This window comes from Meriones unguiculatus, chromosome 16 (genome assembly GCF_030254825.1).
Source record: "Meriones unguiculatus strain TT.TT164.6M chromosome 16, Bangor_MerUng_6.1, whole genome shotgun sequence".
Taxonomy (NCBI): domain Eukaryota; kingdom Metazoa; phylum Chordata; class Mammalia; order Rodentia; family Muridae; genus Meriones; species Meriones unguiculatus.
In genome coordinates, this window is record NC_083363.1 from 3,937,481 (window position 1) to 3,956,976 (window position 19,496).

The 19,496-nt window shown below is 46.8% G+C and overlaps 1 protein-coding gene across 1 annotated transcript in view; it reads left to right on the forward strand.

The window, feature by feature from the left end:
* Nucleotides 1–19,496, forward strand: part of Bltp3a (bridge-like lipid transfer protein family member 3A) — a 50,146-nt gene that overhangs the window by 19,356 nt on the left and 11,294 nt on the right. Inside the window, exons 2-14 of the mRNA XM_021630086.2 lie at nucleotides 3,465–3,627; nucleotides 3,724–3,762; nucleotides 4,113–4,204; nucleotides 7,292–7,481; nucleotides 7,771–7,911; nucleotides 8,264–8,434; nucleotides 9,645–9,843; nucleotides 11,843–11,929; nucleotides 12,468–12,638; nucleotides 12,955–13,094; nucleotides 13,534–13,675; nucleotides 14,082–14,275; nucleotides 14,425–15,872. Of these exons, the coding sequence (XP_021485761.1) occupies nucleotides 3,465–3,627; nucleotides 3,724–3,762; nucleotides 4,113–4,204; nucleotides 7,292–7,481; nucleotides 7,771–7,911; nucleotides 8,264–8,434; nucleotides 9,645–9,843; nucleotides 11,843–11,929; nucleotides 12,468–12,638; nucleotides 12,955–13,094; nucleotides 13,534–13,675; nucleotides 14,082–14,275; nucleotides 14,425–15,872 (3,177 nt within the window). The remainder of the gene's footprint in view (nucleotides 1–3,464; nucleotides 3,628–3,723; nucleotides 3,763–4,112; nucleotides 4,205–7,291; nucleotides 7,482–7,770; nucleotides 7,912–8,263; nucleotides 8,435–9,644; nucleotides 9,844–11,842; nucleotides 11,930–12,467; nucleotides 12,639–12,954; nucleotides 13,095–13,533; nucleotides 13,676–14,081; nucleotides 14,276–14,424; nucleotides 15,873–19,496) is intronic.

The window sequence follows — 19,496 nt, forward strand, 5'->3', positions numbered from 1 at the left end:
GAAAAACTTGCCCTTGGCTCGCTGAAGCTGCTGGAAGGACGTAACTGTAGGTGAGAATGGGTTTCACATGTATTTATGTCCTCAGGGACAATCACAGCAGTGAGATTAGCATGTGACATTCATGAGTGGGGGATTTTGCCGGGTCATGAAAGTCACCAAGGGCCCAGTTCCTGACAGTGCACTAGTAAATGATTTTCTTAGGAGCTAAATTGCTTTTAGAGACAGGCTTCCCGAGTGTGCTTATGTGCTGTGATCTTTTCTTTAGATGTGCAGTTAGTTAGTGGATACTCAGAGAAGGGATGTGATTTTCCCCTTTTGTGTGTTTGTTCATCAAGCAAATAAAGGAGTGTCAGATAAAGCCTCTCTGGGCATCTGCTGTCCTTTTACAGTTTTTTTGTTTTTTGATGTTTTGTTGTTGAATATTAATATTTATTATTGATTTATCTTTTAAACAGTGGTTATTCCTAAACCAAATCACCACACAGAGACTGGGATTTATTTAATTAACCTAGAGTACAATGCTGGGCAGTAGTTACTCTGTCCTAAATCTCCAAGCCTGCATAGTTTCCTCCCATTCAGATTTCCCACATTTATTCTTGCTTTTAGTCATATCTTAGGGCCCATTCATCTTTCCTCCTCTTTCCAAGTCCTGTCCTGCCAATCTCTCTCGCTCACTTCCTTTTCCTCCCTTCCGGACCAGGATGTCCCACCTTGTTCTCTCCATTGCTCAGCATTGTGGCTGTTGTTTTATTGACAATACAGAGGACAAATGGTGGCATGTTTACACAAACTTGAGACAGGTGATACTTAAAATAAACATCACAATGCAACGTCCAGCTTGAAACCAGATAGTGAAATAGAGAAATCAGCATTTGAATGAACAAGGGGAAATTGTGTGCGGTGGACTTGTCCTTCATTTAACCTTCCCCATTTTTGGCAGAATTCTGTCTGTCGTGAATTGAGTGCATTTTCTTTGCCTGGTTGGCTCATTTGCCACAAGAACATAATACCAACATTTCCCCCCTTTAAGTCCAATAAAAAGGCTCCTTTTCTTTCAATACAAAAATAATTATAAAAGTTATGAAAAATATTAGGTAAGATTTATATGTGCAATGTCTAGTTACATGCATTTGACAACTTAGGAGAAAGGATTTGATTATCTTATCTTGACAAGTTTAGAGTTCTATACCTAAATTAACTTTTATCCTTATTGGTATTACCTATATGAAAACATTTTCTTAAATTCTAAACAACTTAAGCTTAATTGTGGAACTGTAACTATTTGGTCTTCAACCCCACCAGAGACTTGAGAAGGAATAAAATTAATTATTTAAAATTAAATAGGAAGTGCATGTTATCAGCTTCCAAAAAATAAAAAAATAAAAAACTGACAGAGACAGTTTGCTGCCTGAACAATCACCCATAACTCTCTATAACATTGGAGCATCATCTTCAGCTTTCTGGCGCAGAATATTTGACAGACATATATGGGAAGCAGGAACTATTTAGGACTTGCTTACCCTGTCTTGTCAGAGTTCGGCAGTCGACTTGTCCTTCCTTTAAGCTTGCCCATTTTTGGCAGAATTCTCTCTGTTGTGAAATGAGTGCATTTTCTTTTTTGCCCAGTTGGCTCATTTGCCACATTTGAAGCCATTTCCATATGGAGGTTCTTCAAGTCTCATCATCTTTGATGGGATGGTGGGATGCTGCCAGGAGATAACCTGTCTCATTGTCAAAGAATCTTTAAAATAATAGAGACATTTTTAAGTGCCATATTCTGTAGGTCTCTGAGGTTTTTGAAGACTTACCTATCTTTATGTAATCGATCTGCCTACAAAATCATATCTGTCTGTCAAATCTAGGATGTATACTCCTGTGATAAATTACACTAGTGTTTGACACGACTATGAGTTAAACAATTAACTTGTATCACCTAAGACCCTAAACAGTTTGTAATAGAGTTTAAAAGTATTGGAAGTAACCTTGAATTTGTATTAATATACAAAAATTTACCAGTGGATTAAAAATACATATATTTGCATCAATATACAAAATCCTATACCAGAGTTAAAAATAACCTTATTTGAGAATAACAAATAAAACCTTTAGTTGAGTAGATTCAATAATCTACCTTTTATTTTATAAGATATCCTTGTATTCCCCCTTCTTTCAACCCCTTTTCTCCTTATCTAAGAAAGAAAGAGAAAAGAAAAAGGAAAAGAGAGAAATCCCTGAGTCTAATCTTGTATTCTCTCTGAATAAGATCATTAATGATTTGTAACCATCTCTCAATGACAGTAAACATTCAGAGCCACAGAAAACAACCAAAAACCTACCCAACCCCCTTAAAAGAAATTGGACGTCATTCTCATGAATTTTTTTCTAGCTGACTTTTTGGACACGAAGAAATCCTATTAGGGGGCCCAAATGGGAAAAATGATTAGTTAAGCAAGCATTAACATTTGTGGTCCAGTCTTTGAATGTTGAGAAATTTCAGGCTTAATACAAGTCCTGTTTGGAACAGTGTAAAATGCTGGAGCAATTGAGATTAGTAGCTTTCTTCAAAGCTCTCTTTCGAGCAGGCTTTGATGAGCAACAGCAATTGAAGCAGTTGAGGCAGGAACAAGCAGAAGGCTGAAACATGGCAAGATGCTGGAACAGATGTGTCAGTGTCTCAGCATGCTGGAAGGATGAATTCTGTCAGGTTTGATCCAGCGTCTCCTGTGTCTGGTTCTTTTGTTCTGCAAACATATAATTTCTCACAAGCATTATACAGTTCTAAAGTTATAAATGTATGAGATTGTAGTATAAAAATAAATTGTAAACCAATTTTATCTACGCCAATTAAAAGAATGGCATAGTAAATTTTGAGGATATTGTAGCCAAGGATTTATTGGCCACGTATTGTTGAAGTTCTGGCTGGAGACATATTTTATGTCTCAGTCAGTTTCAGAGTTGTTCCCATGTGAAGGGATCAGCACTTTATGTTACTTCTTTTGGTTGGTCTTCTTGATTTCTCTCTTCTTGTGGGTGGCCAAGATCTTCAGGTAGTCTTCCTGTCATATCTGATTTTTATTAGTTTTGATGGAAGCCATAATTTCTCTTCTGTATGAACATATGAAAACCTCTTCCCCAGGGTAACACATTCCCTGTTCTCTATTGTGGAATTAGGACCTGTATATGCTGCTCTAATTCAGCAGTCCTTTCTAAATTCCACTGTGTCTTAGCAGGTGTGCTACTTATCCCATTTAAACATTTTAAAATTGGTTAATCATGATTTCATCTATTTTGGTAAGATATTGTGTTTCCCCTCTGTTTTATGAGCATCTTTTTAAACTTACTTAGGTGTTTTCACAATTGTTTGGCCTGTAGCACTGTAAGTCACCCTATGGTGACTGACTGTAGTGGTGCTAACTTACCGCCTTGCCCTGGAAACCGTGACGCTTTACTGTCTCTCTCTGCAGGTTCACTAAGAATCTTTCCCCAGACAAGATCAACTTGAGCACTCTGAAAGGGGAGGGGCAGCTGACCAACCTGGAGCTGGATGAAGAGGTGCTGCAGAATGTTCTGGAGCTGCCCACCTGGCTAGCCATCACCAGGGTCTACTGCAACAGGGCCTCCATCCGGGTGAGAACGGGGTCCGGTGCTGTTGCTGTCTTGAGCCAGGAGGCTTGTTTACTGGAGGGAAGCCATCACAAGCCTGTGTCTGCTCTTCTCTTTCAGATCCAGTGGACCAAGTTGAAGACACATCCCATCTGCTTGGTAATGGCCTTTTCTACTTGCAAGAAAGCTTTTGTTTTGTTTTTGAGACAGGGTCTCTCTAAATGGCTTTACTGTGTAGACCAGGCTGGCCTCAAACTCAGAGACCAGCCTGCCTCTGCCTCCAAAGCTCTGGGATTAAAGGTGTGCACCACTGCCGCCTGCCATTTGTTTTTTTAAAGAATGATGTTTTTTGCTGCTCAAGCTCTATTCTTAAGTTTCCTTTGGGATGCAGACAGGAAATTAGAAGGATGCTTGTGTGGCGGTGGGTAGCCTGCAGCTCAGTCCAGCTGTCTCGCCGACACTGTGTGAGTTCTGGGTGGCAGCTCAGTTCTCTATAAATTTTATTCCAGTGTCTGGATAAGGTGGAGGTGGAGATGAAGACTTGTGAGACCCCACGGCCCCCCAATGGGCAGTCTCCCATTGCCCTTGCTTCAGGACAGAGGTTAGTTCCTATGCACCCAGGTAAAGGCAAGGGATTGATTGAATGGCTGACTGAGTGGTGGATTGTCTTACATTGCAGCTGGGCTGGTTCAAACTTACGCTTTTTTTTTTTAGATTTATTTATTTATTATGTATACTGTGTTCTGCCTGCACACCAGAAGAGGGCTCCAGATCTCATTATAGATGGTTGTGAGCCATCATGTGGTTGCTGGGAATTGAACTCAGGACTTTTGGAAGAGCAGCCAACTCTCTAGGACCCTGATATTCTTTTATTTATTTTTTTTTTAAGATTTATTTATTTTTTGATGAGCATATTTTTTTAAATATTTATTTATTTATTTATTATGTATACAGTGTCCTGCCTGATTGTACACCTGCATGACAGAAGAGGGCACCATATCTCATATTATATGATGGTTGTGAGCCACCATGTGGTTGCTGGGAATTGAACTCAGGACTCTCTGGAAGAGCAGACAGTGTTCCTAACCTCTGAGCCATCTCTTCAGCCCCTCCTGATATTCTTACTTTAGCCTATGAATGCTGGAATTATTTTTCCTGGCTTAAAATAAAACTTTGATTACTGAAAAAGTCAAACATACAACTAAAGCAGATAGGCTAGTCTATCAAATCCCCATGTTTCAAATATCAAACCTCAACAATTACCAACATCTTGCCAATTTTTTTTCTGTGTACTCAGGATTTGAAAGCAAGTTCCAGATGCCACATTGTACCTGCATATTCTGTGTTACTAACAGCGCTTTGAACTTAGGGGCACAGAGCTTACCACTGACTCACACTTCATTACATTTCACTCCCACAAGCCCATGACAGGTCTCAGGTACCCAGGCTGCCTTTGAATTTATTGTGCTTAGGCTGGCCTGGAACTCCTGGTCTTCTCAAGAGCTGGGATTAAGGCTGTGCCACCACGCCCTGCTTTCCACTCACTTAATGGCCATATCAATTGTACGCTTTGGCTTTTGTGAATACCCATTCAGATGAATTTGTGTTTGTCTCGGATGAACACTAGGGCTGTGCTAAGGTGATAATGGTGTGGGGGTTTTTACTTTGGAAGAAACTTTCAGATTCTTCCCAACAGTTTACCAAAGTTTATCTGCTTTTCACATTTTATGTACTTTTCTCATGTCTTAGAGTCACATTTCTGCTTTTCTTTGGAGGTGGGGATTCATGGGGCTTCTTTTTCCTTTTCTAAAGGAATATAACTTCTCAATTTTATTTTCTTTTCTCTCTTTTTCTTTTTGAGACATGTTTTCACTATGTGCTGGCCTAGAACTTGCTGTCTTCAAACTCACAGAGATCTGCGTACCTTCCTCTCTCTCTCTTTTCTAGACAGGGTTTCTGGAAAACCTTTGCTGTGTAGCCTTGGCTGTCCTGGACTCGCTTTGTAGACCAGACTGGCCTTGAACTCACAGACATCCCCCTGCCTCTGCCTCCTGAGTGCTGGGATCACAGGTGTGCGCCACCGCTCTTCGTGCTGTTACTATATTGTGGATCAAACCCAGGCTTGTGCCACGGCAGGCAAGTGGTCTGCCACGTCGCCGCGCCCCGGACGGCCACTGCAGTCCAGATGGCCACTGCAGTTTTGATTTGTGTGTGAGGGTCAGAGTGGTTTTTTTCTGTGAACTGTGTGTATTTTGTTCTATTTTTATGGGATCTTGGAACTTTTATTAGTCCTTTGTTGCTAAATTGCATATAAATGTGAACTTTCAGTTTTAATTTCTAGATATCCTCCCCCACTTTGGTTTATTGAGACAGGGTTTCTCTGTCTGGCTATCCTGGAACCACTATGTAGACGAGGCTGGCCTTGAACTCAAGAGATCTGGATGCCTTTTCCTCCAGAGCACTGGGATTAAAGACGTGTGCTACCACCTAGTTCTACAATGGTTTTTTTTGTTTGTTTGTTTGTTTTTGATATTATGATGAAAAGTGATTCCAGAGTTGGCTTTAGCTTACAATTCCTTGGCCAAGGCAACAGTGCAGTTTACAACCAGCCCCTCTGAATAGACTGAGGCCCTAGGATGCCCTCCAGTTCTTAAAGGTTAAAAATAAGAGCCACGCACCTGTAATCCCAGCACTCAGGGAGGCAGAGTTCCAGGCCAGCCTGCTCTACAGAGTGAGTTCCAGGCCAGCCATGGATATACAGAGAAACCCTGTCTTGAGAAAATGCAAATAAAAGTAAAAAAAAAAAAAAAAAAAAAAAGGAAAGAAATGATGTTCTGAAGACTGTCTGTTTTGTTCAAGTGGGACGGGCCAGAGAGGAGGGAGCAGGGTGGACTGTGGTGAAAGTGGCCAATGCATCGTGGACGAGCATGGGACTCAAGAATGTGTGTTTTGTAGCCTGTGTGCTTCTAGGCGTCTGCCTCTTCTCTCTGACGTTTCTGGCTTCTTGGTGGAAGGAGCTATCCTGGCTACACTAGGCAGGGTGGAGATGGCAGCATCTTGTGTGGAGGTGACACTGATACCCCCTGGCCTGTCTGAGTGTCTTTCACATTTCTATTCCCTTTTTATAGAATTATGTGTCTTTGAAGAGGCTGGAGAGGTGGCTCTGAGGTTAAGAGCACTGGCTGTTCTTTTAGCAGATTTGAGTTCCGTCCTCAGCACCCACACAGCAACAATTATCACCTGTAACTCCAGTTTCGGGGCTCCAACACCCTCTCTCTCTCTTTTTAAAGATTTATTTTATTAATTATACAATATTCTGTTTGCATGTGTGCCTGCATACCAGAAGAGGGCACCAGATCTCATTATAGATGGTTGTGAGCCACTGTGTGGTTGCTGGGAATCAAACTCAGGACCTTTGGAAGAATAGTCAATGCTCTTAACCTCTGCACCATCACTCCAGCCCCCCAACTCTCTCTTTTGGACTCTGGGCAGGACAAGCATGTGATGTACAGACAGACATGCAGGCAATACACTTGCACACATAAACATGAATTAAAACAAATGCTAAGAAAAACCCCAACCAAAACATTCAGGGGGTAAAAAAGCAACAAGGAGAAAAGAAGAAAGAAAAATAAGCAGTTTTGTGTGCTGCCTTGTGGTTCTGATCACTGACCCTCATCCCTTGCAGTGAGTATGGCTTTGCCGAGAAGGTGGTGGAGGGGATGTTCATCATTGTCAACTCCATCACCATCAAGATCCACTCCAAGGCCTTCCATGCCTCGTTTGAACTGTGGCAGCTCCAGGGTTACAGTGTCAACCCCAGCTGGCAGCAGAGTGACCTGCGTCTGACCCGCATCACTGACCCCCGCCGAGGAGAGGTAACAGCGTTAGCATTCTGGGGGTTGTGTGAACAGAGGGATTCGAAGTAGGAGAAAACCCTAAAAGATGCTATTCCTGGTTGGATGGTGCTGTCCCCACTCTTGGGAAACCTGGGATCCTTTCTGCCCAGTGTTACTGCTCAGTTACAGATCTGGACCACTGCCTTCTGTTGTTGGGATGTTAGTTGAAGAGCAGCAGCTCCGCCTTGCCCGCCTTGTCCCTCAGTTCTCCTGTCTCCTGGTTGATCTGATCCACAGAATCAAGGGGTTTTACTTTCCCTCCTTCCAGGTTTTAACATTTAAGGAAATAACTTGGCAGACACTTCGAATTGAGGCAGATGCCACAGATAATGGTGATCAGGACCCAGTTACCACCCCGCTAAGGCTCATTACCAACCAAGGCCGAATCCAAATAGCCCTCAAGAGAAGAGTGAGTATGTGTTCCCGTGCCACGAAAACGTCAGGAAGTTGGTATCTACCACTGTCCTTGTTGTTGGCCCCAGCAGTGGGAGGAAAGCTTTTTATCATCCTGGTTTGGTACTTTTAGAAGCCATGGTTTCTATCCCTGTCATGCGCACACTGGCCTGAGCATCTCCAGGTTGGCCGGTGCTTTTTATAATCACTCAAACCTGAGATATTTTGTAAGAAACAGGCTTTCCAAAGTGCTTGGTGGTTCTTTTCCACCTTCTGGAAGGCGAAAGGCTGCCAAGGAAGCCAGGCCACAGTCTCTTTGAGGCCTTGGTAGTTGCAAGGCGCTAAACTATGTTCTCTGTGTCCCTCAGACCAAAGATTGCAATGTGGTTGCCTCCAAGTTGACGCTCCTGCTGGATGACCTGCTCTGGGTGCTGACTGACTCCCAGCTCAAGGCGATGATGAAGTATGCCGAGTCGCTGAGTGAGGCCATGGAGAAGTCAGCCCAGCAGAGAAAGAGCATGGCTCCCGAGCCTGTGCAGGTTAGAGACTGACTGGACATCTACTTGGGTTGGTGAGGTAGTTGATCAGCCCTAATTTGTGCCAATGTTGCAATGTGCCAATGTTTTGGCCTGCTGAGGGGTTGCTGTGCCTCTTCAGTTTGCTCTGTTCACTGGGTCCCTCCTGGATGTCAGATGGAGTGCTAGCCTCCGAGAAGGCAGTGTGTCAGCCTGTCTTCTGCCCTTGAGACTTGCGCTGTCTTGGAAGGCAGACAGTTGACAAGTTGTTTATATGTGGTGTGCCAGGTGCTGTAACAGGTAAAACCTGTGGCGCAGAGCACAGACAAGGGGCACCGCCCACCCAGCAGGACAGTGCACTCAGGGAGGACGTTCTGATGTGGCTGAGGTCAGTCCAGTCCTGGTATGTGAGAGTGAGGGGGCAGCTCCAACCTGAGGACACACTTGAGTAGTTACCAGACTTGTTGAGGGTGGGCTTTTTGGAGTCTGAGTTGCTTTCTCGGGGTGGTGCTAAGTGAGCATCTAGACAGCAGTTATGAGGTGGAAGGGATGCTGTTAAAATTTTGGATTTATTCATGTGGACCTGAGCTTACAAAAAGCATCAGGAGGAGCCTCTCAGAGTCTGGACTTGATGTCTGTCTGTCTGTCTGTCTTTTTTTCACTCTTTTTTAAAAATTTATTTAATTTTATTTTATGTGCATTAGTGTAAAGGTGTCAGATCTCTTGGAACTGAAATTACAGACAGTTGTGAGCTGCCATGTGGGTGCTGGGAATTGAACCAGGGTCCTTTGGAAGAGTAGACGGTGCTCTTAGCCACTGAGCCATCTCTCCAGCCCCTCACTCTGTCTTTTTTAAATAATTATTTTATGTACATTGGTGTTCTTGCCTGCTTGTATGTCTGTATGAGGGTGTTGGATCCCCAGGGATAGGAGTTACAGATAGTTGTGAGCTGCCATGTGAGTGCTAGGAATTTGAACCTGGGTCCTCTGGAAGAGCAGCCAGTGCTCCCAACAGCTGAGCAACCTCCCCAACCCCTGTCTCTCTTTCTAAATATTTAATTTATTTGTATTTTATATTCATTGGTGTTTTGCATGAAGGTGTGTCTGTGTGAGGGTGTTAGAAGCCCTGGAGCTGGAGTTAAAGACAGGTGTGAGCCACCATGTGGGTGCTGGGAATTGACAGGGTAGAGCAGCCTTCAGATCCTGACTGACGTTTCTCTCTCTGTCACATGTAGATCACTCCACCTGCTCCCAGTCCCAGTGCCCAGCAGACCTGGGCTCAGGCATTTGGTGGCAGCCAGGGCAACAGCAACAGCAGCAGTAGTCGCCTGAGCCAGTATTTTGAGAAATTTGATGTGAAAGAGTCTTCCTACCATCTCCTCATCTCCCGCCTGGACCTGCATGTTTGTGATGACAGCCAGTCCCGAGAGCCAGGTACCCATGAGGCCTGGGGCTGACTGGTTGTACATCATCGTCTGTCTTGAGGGCAGAGCCTGGAATGAAGGTTTCTTCCTGCAGACACTGGCATTCAGCCTTGGTCAGCTCCCTTAATCTCAGGCATTGCTTGGGGGCCGCCCCCCCCGTGGCAGCTCTGTGTTGGCATGAGTGGTGCCCTCCACCCAGCCCTTAGAGGGGGGGAGCCACCTGGCACATAGTATGCACATGGCTGGCCCTTTTCCCACCATGCTACTGCAGACCTTCAAGGATCGAGCCCAACCGGCATGAAACTTTCTCCCCAAGTCTCTGGAGAAATGCTGGTGTTCGCTAGAGGTTGAGAACCACTGGTCGGTAATTGTACGGAAAATAAATTCAGTTACAGGAAGCCTCAGTTTTCAGATTTCTGTCTTTGGAGCTAAGGCTTGAATCCAGACCTTGTGTATATACCAAACAGACCCATGCTCTGCCCTCCAGCCCCACCCAGAACCAGAATGTTCAGTTTGGAGTCATTTTAATACTGTGTTGTGATAGTCAGATGTAGTGGCACACAGCTTTAATGCCAGTACTAGGGAGACAGTAGCAAGGGGATCTCTTAGAGTTTGAGGCCAGCCTGCTCTACAGAGTGAATTCTAGTGCAGCTGGGGCTACACAGAAAAACCCTGTCTCAGTCCTTCCCCCAGTTGTATATGTTGTGTTTGTATGTGTAGGGAAGTGAAGTTAGTGGCATATTTAAAACAGTATCACACATTTATACTTGTATTTATTCAGAATGACTTATTTCTTTAGGATCAATAACCTTTTGCTTAACTTCTTTGAATATCCTCATTTGTGAAATTGAGTGTGATCAGCCTTTGCTCATTTACCTCAAAGCCATTGTCAGGCTCAAGTAAGAGAATCTGCTGGCAGCTATCACAGTCATTAGACCACTGCTTGCTTCTTCACCACTGTCTGTGCACCTTTTACTCGCTCATGCTTTCTCCTGCTCACACGTGGCAGCTTTCCCTTTGTATTTTAACTCTGCAGCCCGCGTTTTGTTTGCCCCTTACTTACTTATTTTGTGGTGCCAGGGGCTGTGAGCGCTGTGCAGGTGCTGTAGCACTGGCCCCGCCTCCTGCTGCATATTTGTCCTCTGTGGTGAGACTAGGGTTCCGTTTCAGAGGAGCACGCTTGCTTTTTCCTCCTGGGCCACCAAACAGCACTGCCTTTCTAGTTTGCTGTTCCTTGGTCTTGCAGTGACCCCACTTCCATTTGTAGAGGAGACATGAGCAATGGCAGGTAAACATGGCTTTTCCCACCAGAGGAAGTGATGATTCTTCCCAGTGTTGCTTCGGGCCTTGGAGTGGTGGTGAGTGCCTTTTATCCTAGATGGGCCTCTTGAGTTTGAGGCCAGCCAGGGCTCCTCAGTGCGCTGGATGGTTGTGGTGGTGCACACGTGTGATCCTAGTGCTCTGGAGGCTGTGGCAGAAGCCCTGCCATGAGTTTGAGTTCAGCTTGTGCCATGTGGCAAGACCCTGTCTCAAGAGCACCCTTTCCCCAAATAGAAAGAGCACACTATTGTAGTTGTCCAAGGTATAATTCTAGCCGTTGGGAGGTAGAGGCAAGAGGATCAGGAGTTGAAGGTCACTGTAGCTGTGGGTAGTAAATTTGAGACTAGCCTGAGTTTCATGAGACCTTGCCTAAAAATCACCAAAAATCTCCCCAAAATTATTAGTAATTATAGGTTTAAATTTAAGTTAAATACTAATAGTATAGGTTGAAATTTAAGTTAAATACTAATAGCTTCAAAATAGCTAATTTAAAACAATTACTGTTTCTTACCCACAAATTCAACAAAGGAACCTTTGTATATTTTTCGCATATGAAGCACAGATGAGGGCTCATCAGTTAAGAACACTGGTTGCTCTTGCAAGAGGATCAGGCTTCAGTCCCCTGGTGGTTCGTGTGCTGCTTGGGTCCCCGCCCCTCCCTGCTGCTCACCTGGCTCTTTGTTTCACAGGCGTCTCTGCAAACAGACTTACGGGCGGCGCCATGCAGCTGACCTTCCGCCAGATGGCGTTCGACTACTACCCCTTCCACCGGGCAGGTTAGAGAAATTTAACACCTTGAGCATGGCTCCAGGGATTGGAGGTGGATTTCTCGGTTCACACCCTGACCAGCCAGCAAAAGGTGCTGCCTGTTGCTGCCTGTGCTCAGGGGGTGCTGGGGATAGCTTGATAAGTGACAGCTGCAAACCTGGGTGGTCTTTCAACCCCTCAAGATCACCAGGGTTAAACCTTCCTAGAAATCCGTAGTCAAAAGTGGCCTTTTAGAGCCCCAGGGAGTGAGAATCGTATATGAAGCTTGGAAGAGCATGCTGTTCTCAGGAGCCACTCTTCTTATCCCAGGAAATTCTGGGTTGTGGTTGGGATCTTAATTCTGAACCCTTTTTGTTGTTGTTGTTGTTGTTGAGACAGGGTATCTCTGTGTAGTTTTGGCTGACCTGAACTTTGTAGACCAGGCTGCCTCTGCCTCCCGAGTGCTGGGATCACGTCATGAGCCACCATGCCCGGCTTAATTCTAAACTCTGACAGGAAGAAGACGTTGGAGTACTGGGCTGAACCCCTTTCCTTCTCTATCCCAAGGTGACAGCTGTAAGCACTGGGTGCGGCACTGTGAGGCCATGGAGACCCGAGGCCACTGGGCCCAGGAACTGGTGACGGAGTTTCAGAGTAAGATGCAGAAGTGGCTTGAGGAGACCAGTGTGAAACCACCGTGGAACCTGGGGGTAGAGGCTCCCTTCCGGAAGAAAGCAGGTAGGTCTTGGGGGCGTGGAGGCTCTTGCTGCGCGGCTGCGAATTGCTGATGGAGGTGAAGCGGTGCCGTGTCTGCTCACCCAGCCGTATCTCACCGCGTGGTGCCAGCGGCACTCTCTGGAGTTCCCGTTGTCCGCAGTGCTCACCGTCTGTCGGTAGTTTGTTGTTTTGAGCACACAGAGACTGTCACCGGGATCCTACCCAGAGTGTTGCGCTCTCTTTGCTTCTTCATGGTATTAATGGTCTTGGGGTTTTACTTTCTAAATTTTATTAATAATGAGCAATGAATGTAGCTACTTCTTTCCCTTTTCTGTAGACTCTTTCTCTGGTCCTGGAAAGAGCCCTCTTGACAGAAGCCCTGGCCTGGGCCGGCAGGCTGCCTTGGGGCCTCCAGCATGGAATCGCTTGCGCGCTAGCTGCCTGGTTGTGCGAGTAGATGACCTGGACATCCACCAGGTGAGGACATGGGGGACAGCATGCATGATGTGGAAGCCAGGGCCTGCAGGCCCCACTTCTGAGTAGATGGACAGTTTGTTCAGTTTGTGTTGAGCATGGCCTCTGAGAAAGGCCTCGGCATGTTCTCAGAGCGCTGCGTTACAGCCTTCTGCTGAGAACAAGCTTGGACTGGCTAAGGTGTCTTTGAGCCAGTAGTTTGAAATTGCAGGTAGGACTTCAGCCATCCTGTGCTACATTTCCAGTTTGTGACCAGCCCATCCCCCAAACAAAAAGATCAGCAGCTTGGGGGTAGTGCAGAACACTGGGAAAGGGCCTGGAGCATGTGTGCAAAGCTCTGTGCTCCCCTCAGGGAAGGCTGTGGGAGGATGGCTGTGTTCCTCGGAGCACAGTCTGCCCTGGTTGCGGTGACACAGGCTCAGTTGTACTTGTGGTTACTTAGGTCTCCACAGCTGGACAGCCGAGTAAGAAACCATCCACTCTGCTCTCCTGCAGCCGCAAACGCCACCACCTCCCGCCTCAGGTAGCTGCTGTCCATGTACAGTTCACTGAGTATTACTTCCCGGATAATCAGGAGCTTCCAGGTAAGCATCAGGCTGGCCGTTCCCTCTGTGGATGCCCGTCACCTTTGTCAGCTTTGAGGCTGCTGGTTATAGTCTGTGTTTAAGTTAATTTTGTATGTCTGAGTTAAACTTTGCCATGGGGCCGTGCCCATTATGCATGATTGATTGTGGAGATGCACACCTAAAACCTCAGCACTCTGGGAGGTGGAGGCAGGGGGAACAGAGGTTGATGGTCTTCCAGGATCATCCATGGCTACATAGTGAGTTTGAGGTCAGCCTGGAGGGCGTGAGATCCTGTCAAAAGCAAAACAAGCAAAGCTCTGTGCTGCGTGCAGGGCTCTCTTTGCTGTTGTGATCGGGAGATGTCAGATGGTCAGTCAGTCTGTGCTGTGCTGTCGATGACGATCCTTGTTTTCTCTGCTTCCAGTTCCCTGCCCCAACCTCTACGTCCAGTTAAATGGCCTGGCATTTACTGTGGATCCTGTCAGCTTGCTTTGGGGAAACCTCTTTTGTCTAGATTTATACCGCAGCTTGGAGCAGTTCAAAGCCATCTATAAGCTGGAAGATTCAAGGCAGAAAGATGAGCACTTGGACATTCGACTGGATGCATTCTCGTTGAAGGTAGGGACTTGCCTATAGACACAGCTACATGCGCTCCGAGGCTCTGGTCTGCATTCTTGCTGTGTCCACTTGACGGAAGTAACAAAATCGGCTTTAGATGCCTCAGACTTGCTCAGAGGCCTTAACTGTGTTTCATTTTCTCTCTGAAGGTGAGCTTCCCGCTGGAGAGGAGAGAGCAGGCGAAGCTGCATCGACCCCAGGCACTTGTCTTCTCTACGTCAGGCGTGATTGCCACCAACACTCGGCACGCCCCACACTGCACCTGTCCTGACCTCCAGAGTCTCTTCCAGGGTTTTGCTGCTGCCGAGTTCTTCCGCTCTAGTTATGGTCACTTTCCCAAGGCTCCGGGGGGCTTCAGCCTTCTGCACATGCTCTTCCTGCATCATGCTTTCCAGATGGATTCCCACCCAGCTCAGCCTAGCCTTGTCCCTCCTCAGAGGCCTGTAGCATCCCAGGATCTTTGGTCCTTGCACTTCACTCAGGTCTGCTTGGACTTTGAAGGCACAGAAAACTTCAAAGGCCATACTCTGAACTTTGTGGCCCCCTTTCCCTTGTCCATTTGGGCCTGCCTTCCTCTCCGCTGGCAGCAAGCCCAGGCACGGCGGCTCCTTTTGGCCTCAGAGGGGAGGCTGAAACCGTCAGCCAGTTTTGGTAGTCCTGTGCGCTCTGAAGCTCTTGCCCCCGAGTCTGTGTCCCATCAGAGGTCAAAGACTGAACGAGATTTGAAAAGCCTCTCGGGGTCTGCAGCTGTCCCAGCGTTCCCGGGAGAGGGTGATGCCGCCTCGGAGCACAGAGGGCACGTGGCAGAGCTGGGGGACGTGGCCGATGTCCATGTGCTCGTGCACTCTCCTGCCCACGTCAGAGTCAGGCTGGACCACTACCAGTACTTGGCTCTGCTCCGCCTCAAGGAGGTGCTTCAGGGGCTTCAGGAGCAGCTGACCCAGGACACGGAGGCCATGACCGGCTCTCCCCTGCAGGACCAGACAGCTTGCATTGGTGTCCTCTTCCCTAGTGCTGAGGTGGCTCTCCTCATGCATCCTGCCCCTGGGACTGCTGGTGCTGACTCTGCAGGCTCAGATACCACCAGCCTCATAGACTCAGAGCTCTCTCCGTCAGAGGACCGGGAACTGAAGTCAGATGCCTCCTCAGACCAGGGCCCAGGAAGCCCTCAGAAGGCCCTGAAGGACAGCAGTGTTGGGAACCTCGGCGCATCCCAGGAAAGGCTGCATAGTGATGGAGAGCTACAGGACTTTGGTTCATTTGCACAGCAGCCAGCAGGGAAGAACCATGAGGCAGTCGAGTCTCTGCAGGCCAAGAAGTTGAACAGAGCTCAGACCGCCAGCTCACCAGCTGCCTTGACGTCCCCAGCTGATAGGGATGCTGCTCTGAATGGACAAGGCGAGCCCATACCTTTGAGGAACATTGAAGGGGAATTGTCCAGTGCTATTCACCTGACCAAGGATGCCACAAAAGAGGCTCTTCATGCTACCATGGACCTCACCAAGGAAGCTGTGTCCCTGACTAGGGATGCCTTCAGTTTGGGTAGAGATCGGATGACCTCCACCATGCACAAGATGCTGTCTCTGCCTCCTGCCAAGTGAGTGGTCCTCCAGTTGTGACCTTTGGGCTCACGGCTCTCTGCCATGTGCAGTCTTAGAGAAAGTGTGACTGGTGAATGCGAAGGCTTCCAAGTCAACATCTGTAGCTTTTTAGGGTGTGTAGCCTCACAATTACCGGCACAGACTAGGCTATATCAGACACCCATATTTTGTTCATTTCCTAAGGAAACCAAGGCCTTGGAAATGCTAGGCAAGTACTGTTATCACCAGCACCAGGCCATAACTCCTGGTCTAAATATTGTGTGTTTGCTTGTGTTTTGGGACAAGATAGTGTCTTATGATATTGCCCAGATTGGTCTAGAACTGACTGACTGACTGACTGACTGACTGACTGACTTCCTAACTTCCTAACTTTCTCTCCTTCCCTTCTTTCCTTCCTTCTCTGTTCTTCCCTGCCTCTCTTTCTTTTTCCCTCCCTTCTTTCCTTCCTTCCATAATGCAACAAAAATTTTATTAGTGCTGAAACAGGTTTTTTTTTCATGTAACCTTCAGTTTTCTGAGTCTTGGCATTACAGGTGTGTGCCACTGCGCCTGACTTTGGTGTAACAATCATTGCAGTGGATTATCTTGTAATTTCTTTGTTTAATTTGATCCCCATACGGACCTTTGTATTTCTGATTTGTAGCTAGACAACTGGTGAGAGAGAGAGGGAGGCTGTGCTCATGGACTCATCCGATGAACAGAAGAGCAGGTCTTTGCACTTGCTCTTTGTGGCAGTGCCACACTGGTGTCTGTCAGGGACAGAGAAGGAAATATGTTGAGATCTAACTGTGTGCCAGGCCCTGTGCTACCTGTTAGAGGTGTAGTAGGGTGAAAGAGAAACAGAAGCGTACTCAGGAGGTGGAAGACAATGGGATTTCTGTGAGTTTTTTTGTGGTTTTAGAAAAGACAGTGGAGCACGTGGAAGTCTCCTCTGGGACATTTGGTGGCTCACAAACTATTACAGTCAAGAAGTAGCACTTCTTTTCTTTTTCTGTTAAATAACTTTATTTTTGTGTATGGATGTTGTTTTCTGCATAAAAATGCAGTGCCCAAGGAGGCCAGAAGAGGGCATCAAATACCCTGGGATTGGGTTTACAGATGCATGTGAGCCACCGTATGGTTGCTGGGGATTGAACTCAGGACCTCTGGAAGAACAGCGGGGGTCTTAACCAGTGAGCCGTCTCTCCAGGCCTCTTTTCATTTTTATGTGGGTGTGCATTTATGTGGAGGTCTTAGGTTGATGTTGGGAATCATTCTGGGTTACTCTTCACCTTTCTCATTGAGGCAGGATCTCCGGCAAACCCAGAGCTCATCTGTCCATTTAGTCTAGCTGGCTAGCTTGCTTGTCTCTGCCTTCCACACCTGAGTTATGGGAGGGGTGCCATGTCCACTGGCAGTTTGTGGGTTCTAGGGATCTGAGCTCTGGTCCTCATACTTGCTTGGCAGATGCTTTTGCTGAGCAACCATCTCCCCAGCTCCTTCTATACGAATTGTGGGTCTCTAATGTCTGTGTGTGAAGTACCTGCAAGGGTGGGCAGCCATGGAGGAAGGAGAGGAGTCCTCAGAAGGATCCATGGAGGCTGGGGAGATGGCTTAGCTGCTTTCCCCGATGTGAACATGCAAGGGAGCTGGGCACACCCCTGCAGTCTTAATGTCAATGAGGAGAAGACAAGAGGATGCCTTGGGCTTGCTGGCCACCATTTCTAACCAAGTTGTTGAGAGGTTAACTGAGAGACCCTGTCCAAAATACAGTGTGGTGAAGAAGTTGAGGAAGACACCTATGCTGACCTCCAGCCTTCATGTGCGTCTGTAGACACGTAAGCACACGTGAATACCTGTGAGCGCGCACAAATGCAAAAGGGGATGGGTGGTGTAATAACACTAGACTAAAGATTTCTGTGTGCCAGGTTCTGCCTTTAGTGTGGCATTTGCCCATTGAATTCTTGTGGTCCCATGGGACACATACTGATTCCATGTCCCATTCCATAGGAAACAGCGTGGCAAGGCAGGATCTTGCCGAAGATCATACGGCTCCACTGCAACATGAATTATTACTATTTTATTAAAGTCCTGTGTCAGTCACATAACTTGTGAGTGGAGGGATAAAGGTGAAAGCCAGGCTCCTAGTCACTAACTCTCCCTTCTCTAGATGGAGACGAGGGAGGGAGGGAGAAGAGAGGGGAAGAAGAAAAGGATGGACAGCAGACTCTTGAATACCTTCACACTGATGGCCTTCATTTGCCTTTTCCTGGCCTCCCTGTTTCTTTTCTTCTTTTTAAAGCTTTATTTTATCTTATTTTACTTTGGTTTTTCAAGACAGCACTTCTCTGGCTGTCCTGGAACTCACTTTGTAGAGCAGGCTGGCCTCACAGAGATCCGAGGGCCTCTGCCTCCCGAGTGCTGGGATTAAAGGCATGTGCCACCACTGCCCAGGTATTTCTTTTTCTTAATTTTAATGTTGAGTGCTTTGCTTGCATTTCTGTCTGTGCACACATGGGCACAGCATCTGAAGAGGCCAGAAGGTGTTGGATCCCTTGAAACTGGACTTACAAGTGGCTCTGAGCTGCTGCATAGTTGCCAGGAACTGAACTCGGGTCCTCAGGGGAAGCAGCTCTTGCTCTTGACCACTGTGCTGTCTATCCAGCTGCATTTAAGAATTTTTTAAAGAAGATTTATTTATTTATTATATATACAATGTTCTGTCTGCATGTGTGCCTGTGCACCAGAAGAGGGCGCCAGATCTCACTATAGATAGTTGTGAGCCACCCTGTGGTTGCTGGGAATTCAACTCAGGACTTTTGGAAGAACAGCCAGTGCTCTTAACCTCTGCGCCATCTCTCCAGCCCATCTTTAAGAATTTTTAAAGCTACCCACTTCTGTAATCCCAGAACTCTGGTAATCTAGAACATTAGCATGAGTTTGAGACCCTGTCACAAAAAGACACCAACCCCCACCAAGTTTTTTAAAAAAAATCTTTAATTAAAGCTTTTTTAATAATCTGGTTGCAATCCTTGTGATGTATGAGAACACTTGGTGGAGGTTAGAGGACATAGGTTGGTCTTCATCCCACCTTTAGCTGTTGACTCACCTCTCAGATAAGTCAACCACTTGTCTTTAGCATGTTCTCCTTTGCTCTCCCATGACCCACCCTCTGTGCCTGAGCCGAGCCAGGTCGAGCTGCTGGGTAGTCACGTCGTGTCTCACTTTGCGGTTTGTGCCCTTGCCCTCTTGAAATGCTGTCAGCTTTGGCCCTTTCACGGCCCTTCAAGGATACACTTTAGTACTGGCGCCTGAACCTCGTGTGGTGGCACAGACTTGTAACCCTGGAACTTGGGAAGATTTTGAGATCCAGGCTGGCCAGGGCTACAGGGCAAGACTTTAATTTCAAAACCAGAGGAAGAAGCTGGGTGGTGGTAGCACAGTACTTGGTAGGCAGGCAAGTGGATCTCTGTGAGTTTGAGGCCAGAGCCTGGTCTACAGAGCGAGTTCTAGGACAGCCAGGGCTACAGAGAAACCCTGTCTCGAAAAAAAGAAAACGTTTCCTAAAACGCTGTTCTTGGTCATCTGTCCTCTGGCCTTCAGCCTCTTAGGGCAGGAATGACTCGGTGTCTCTGAACCTA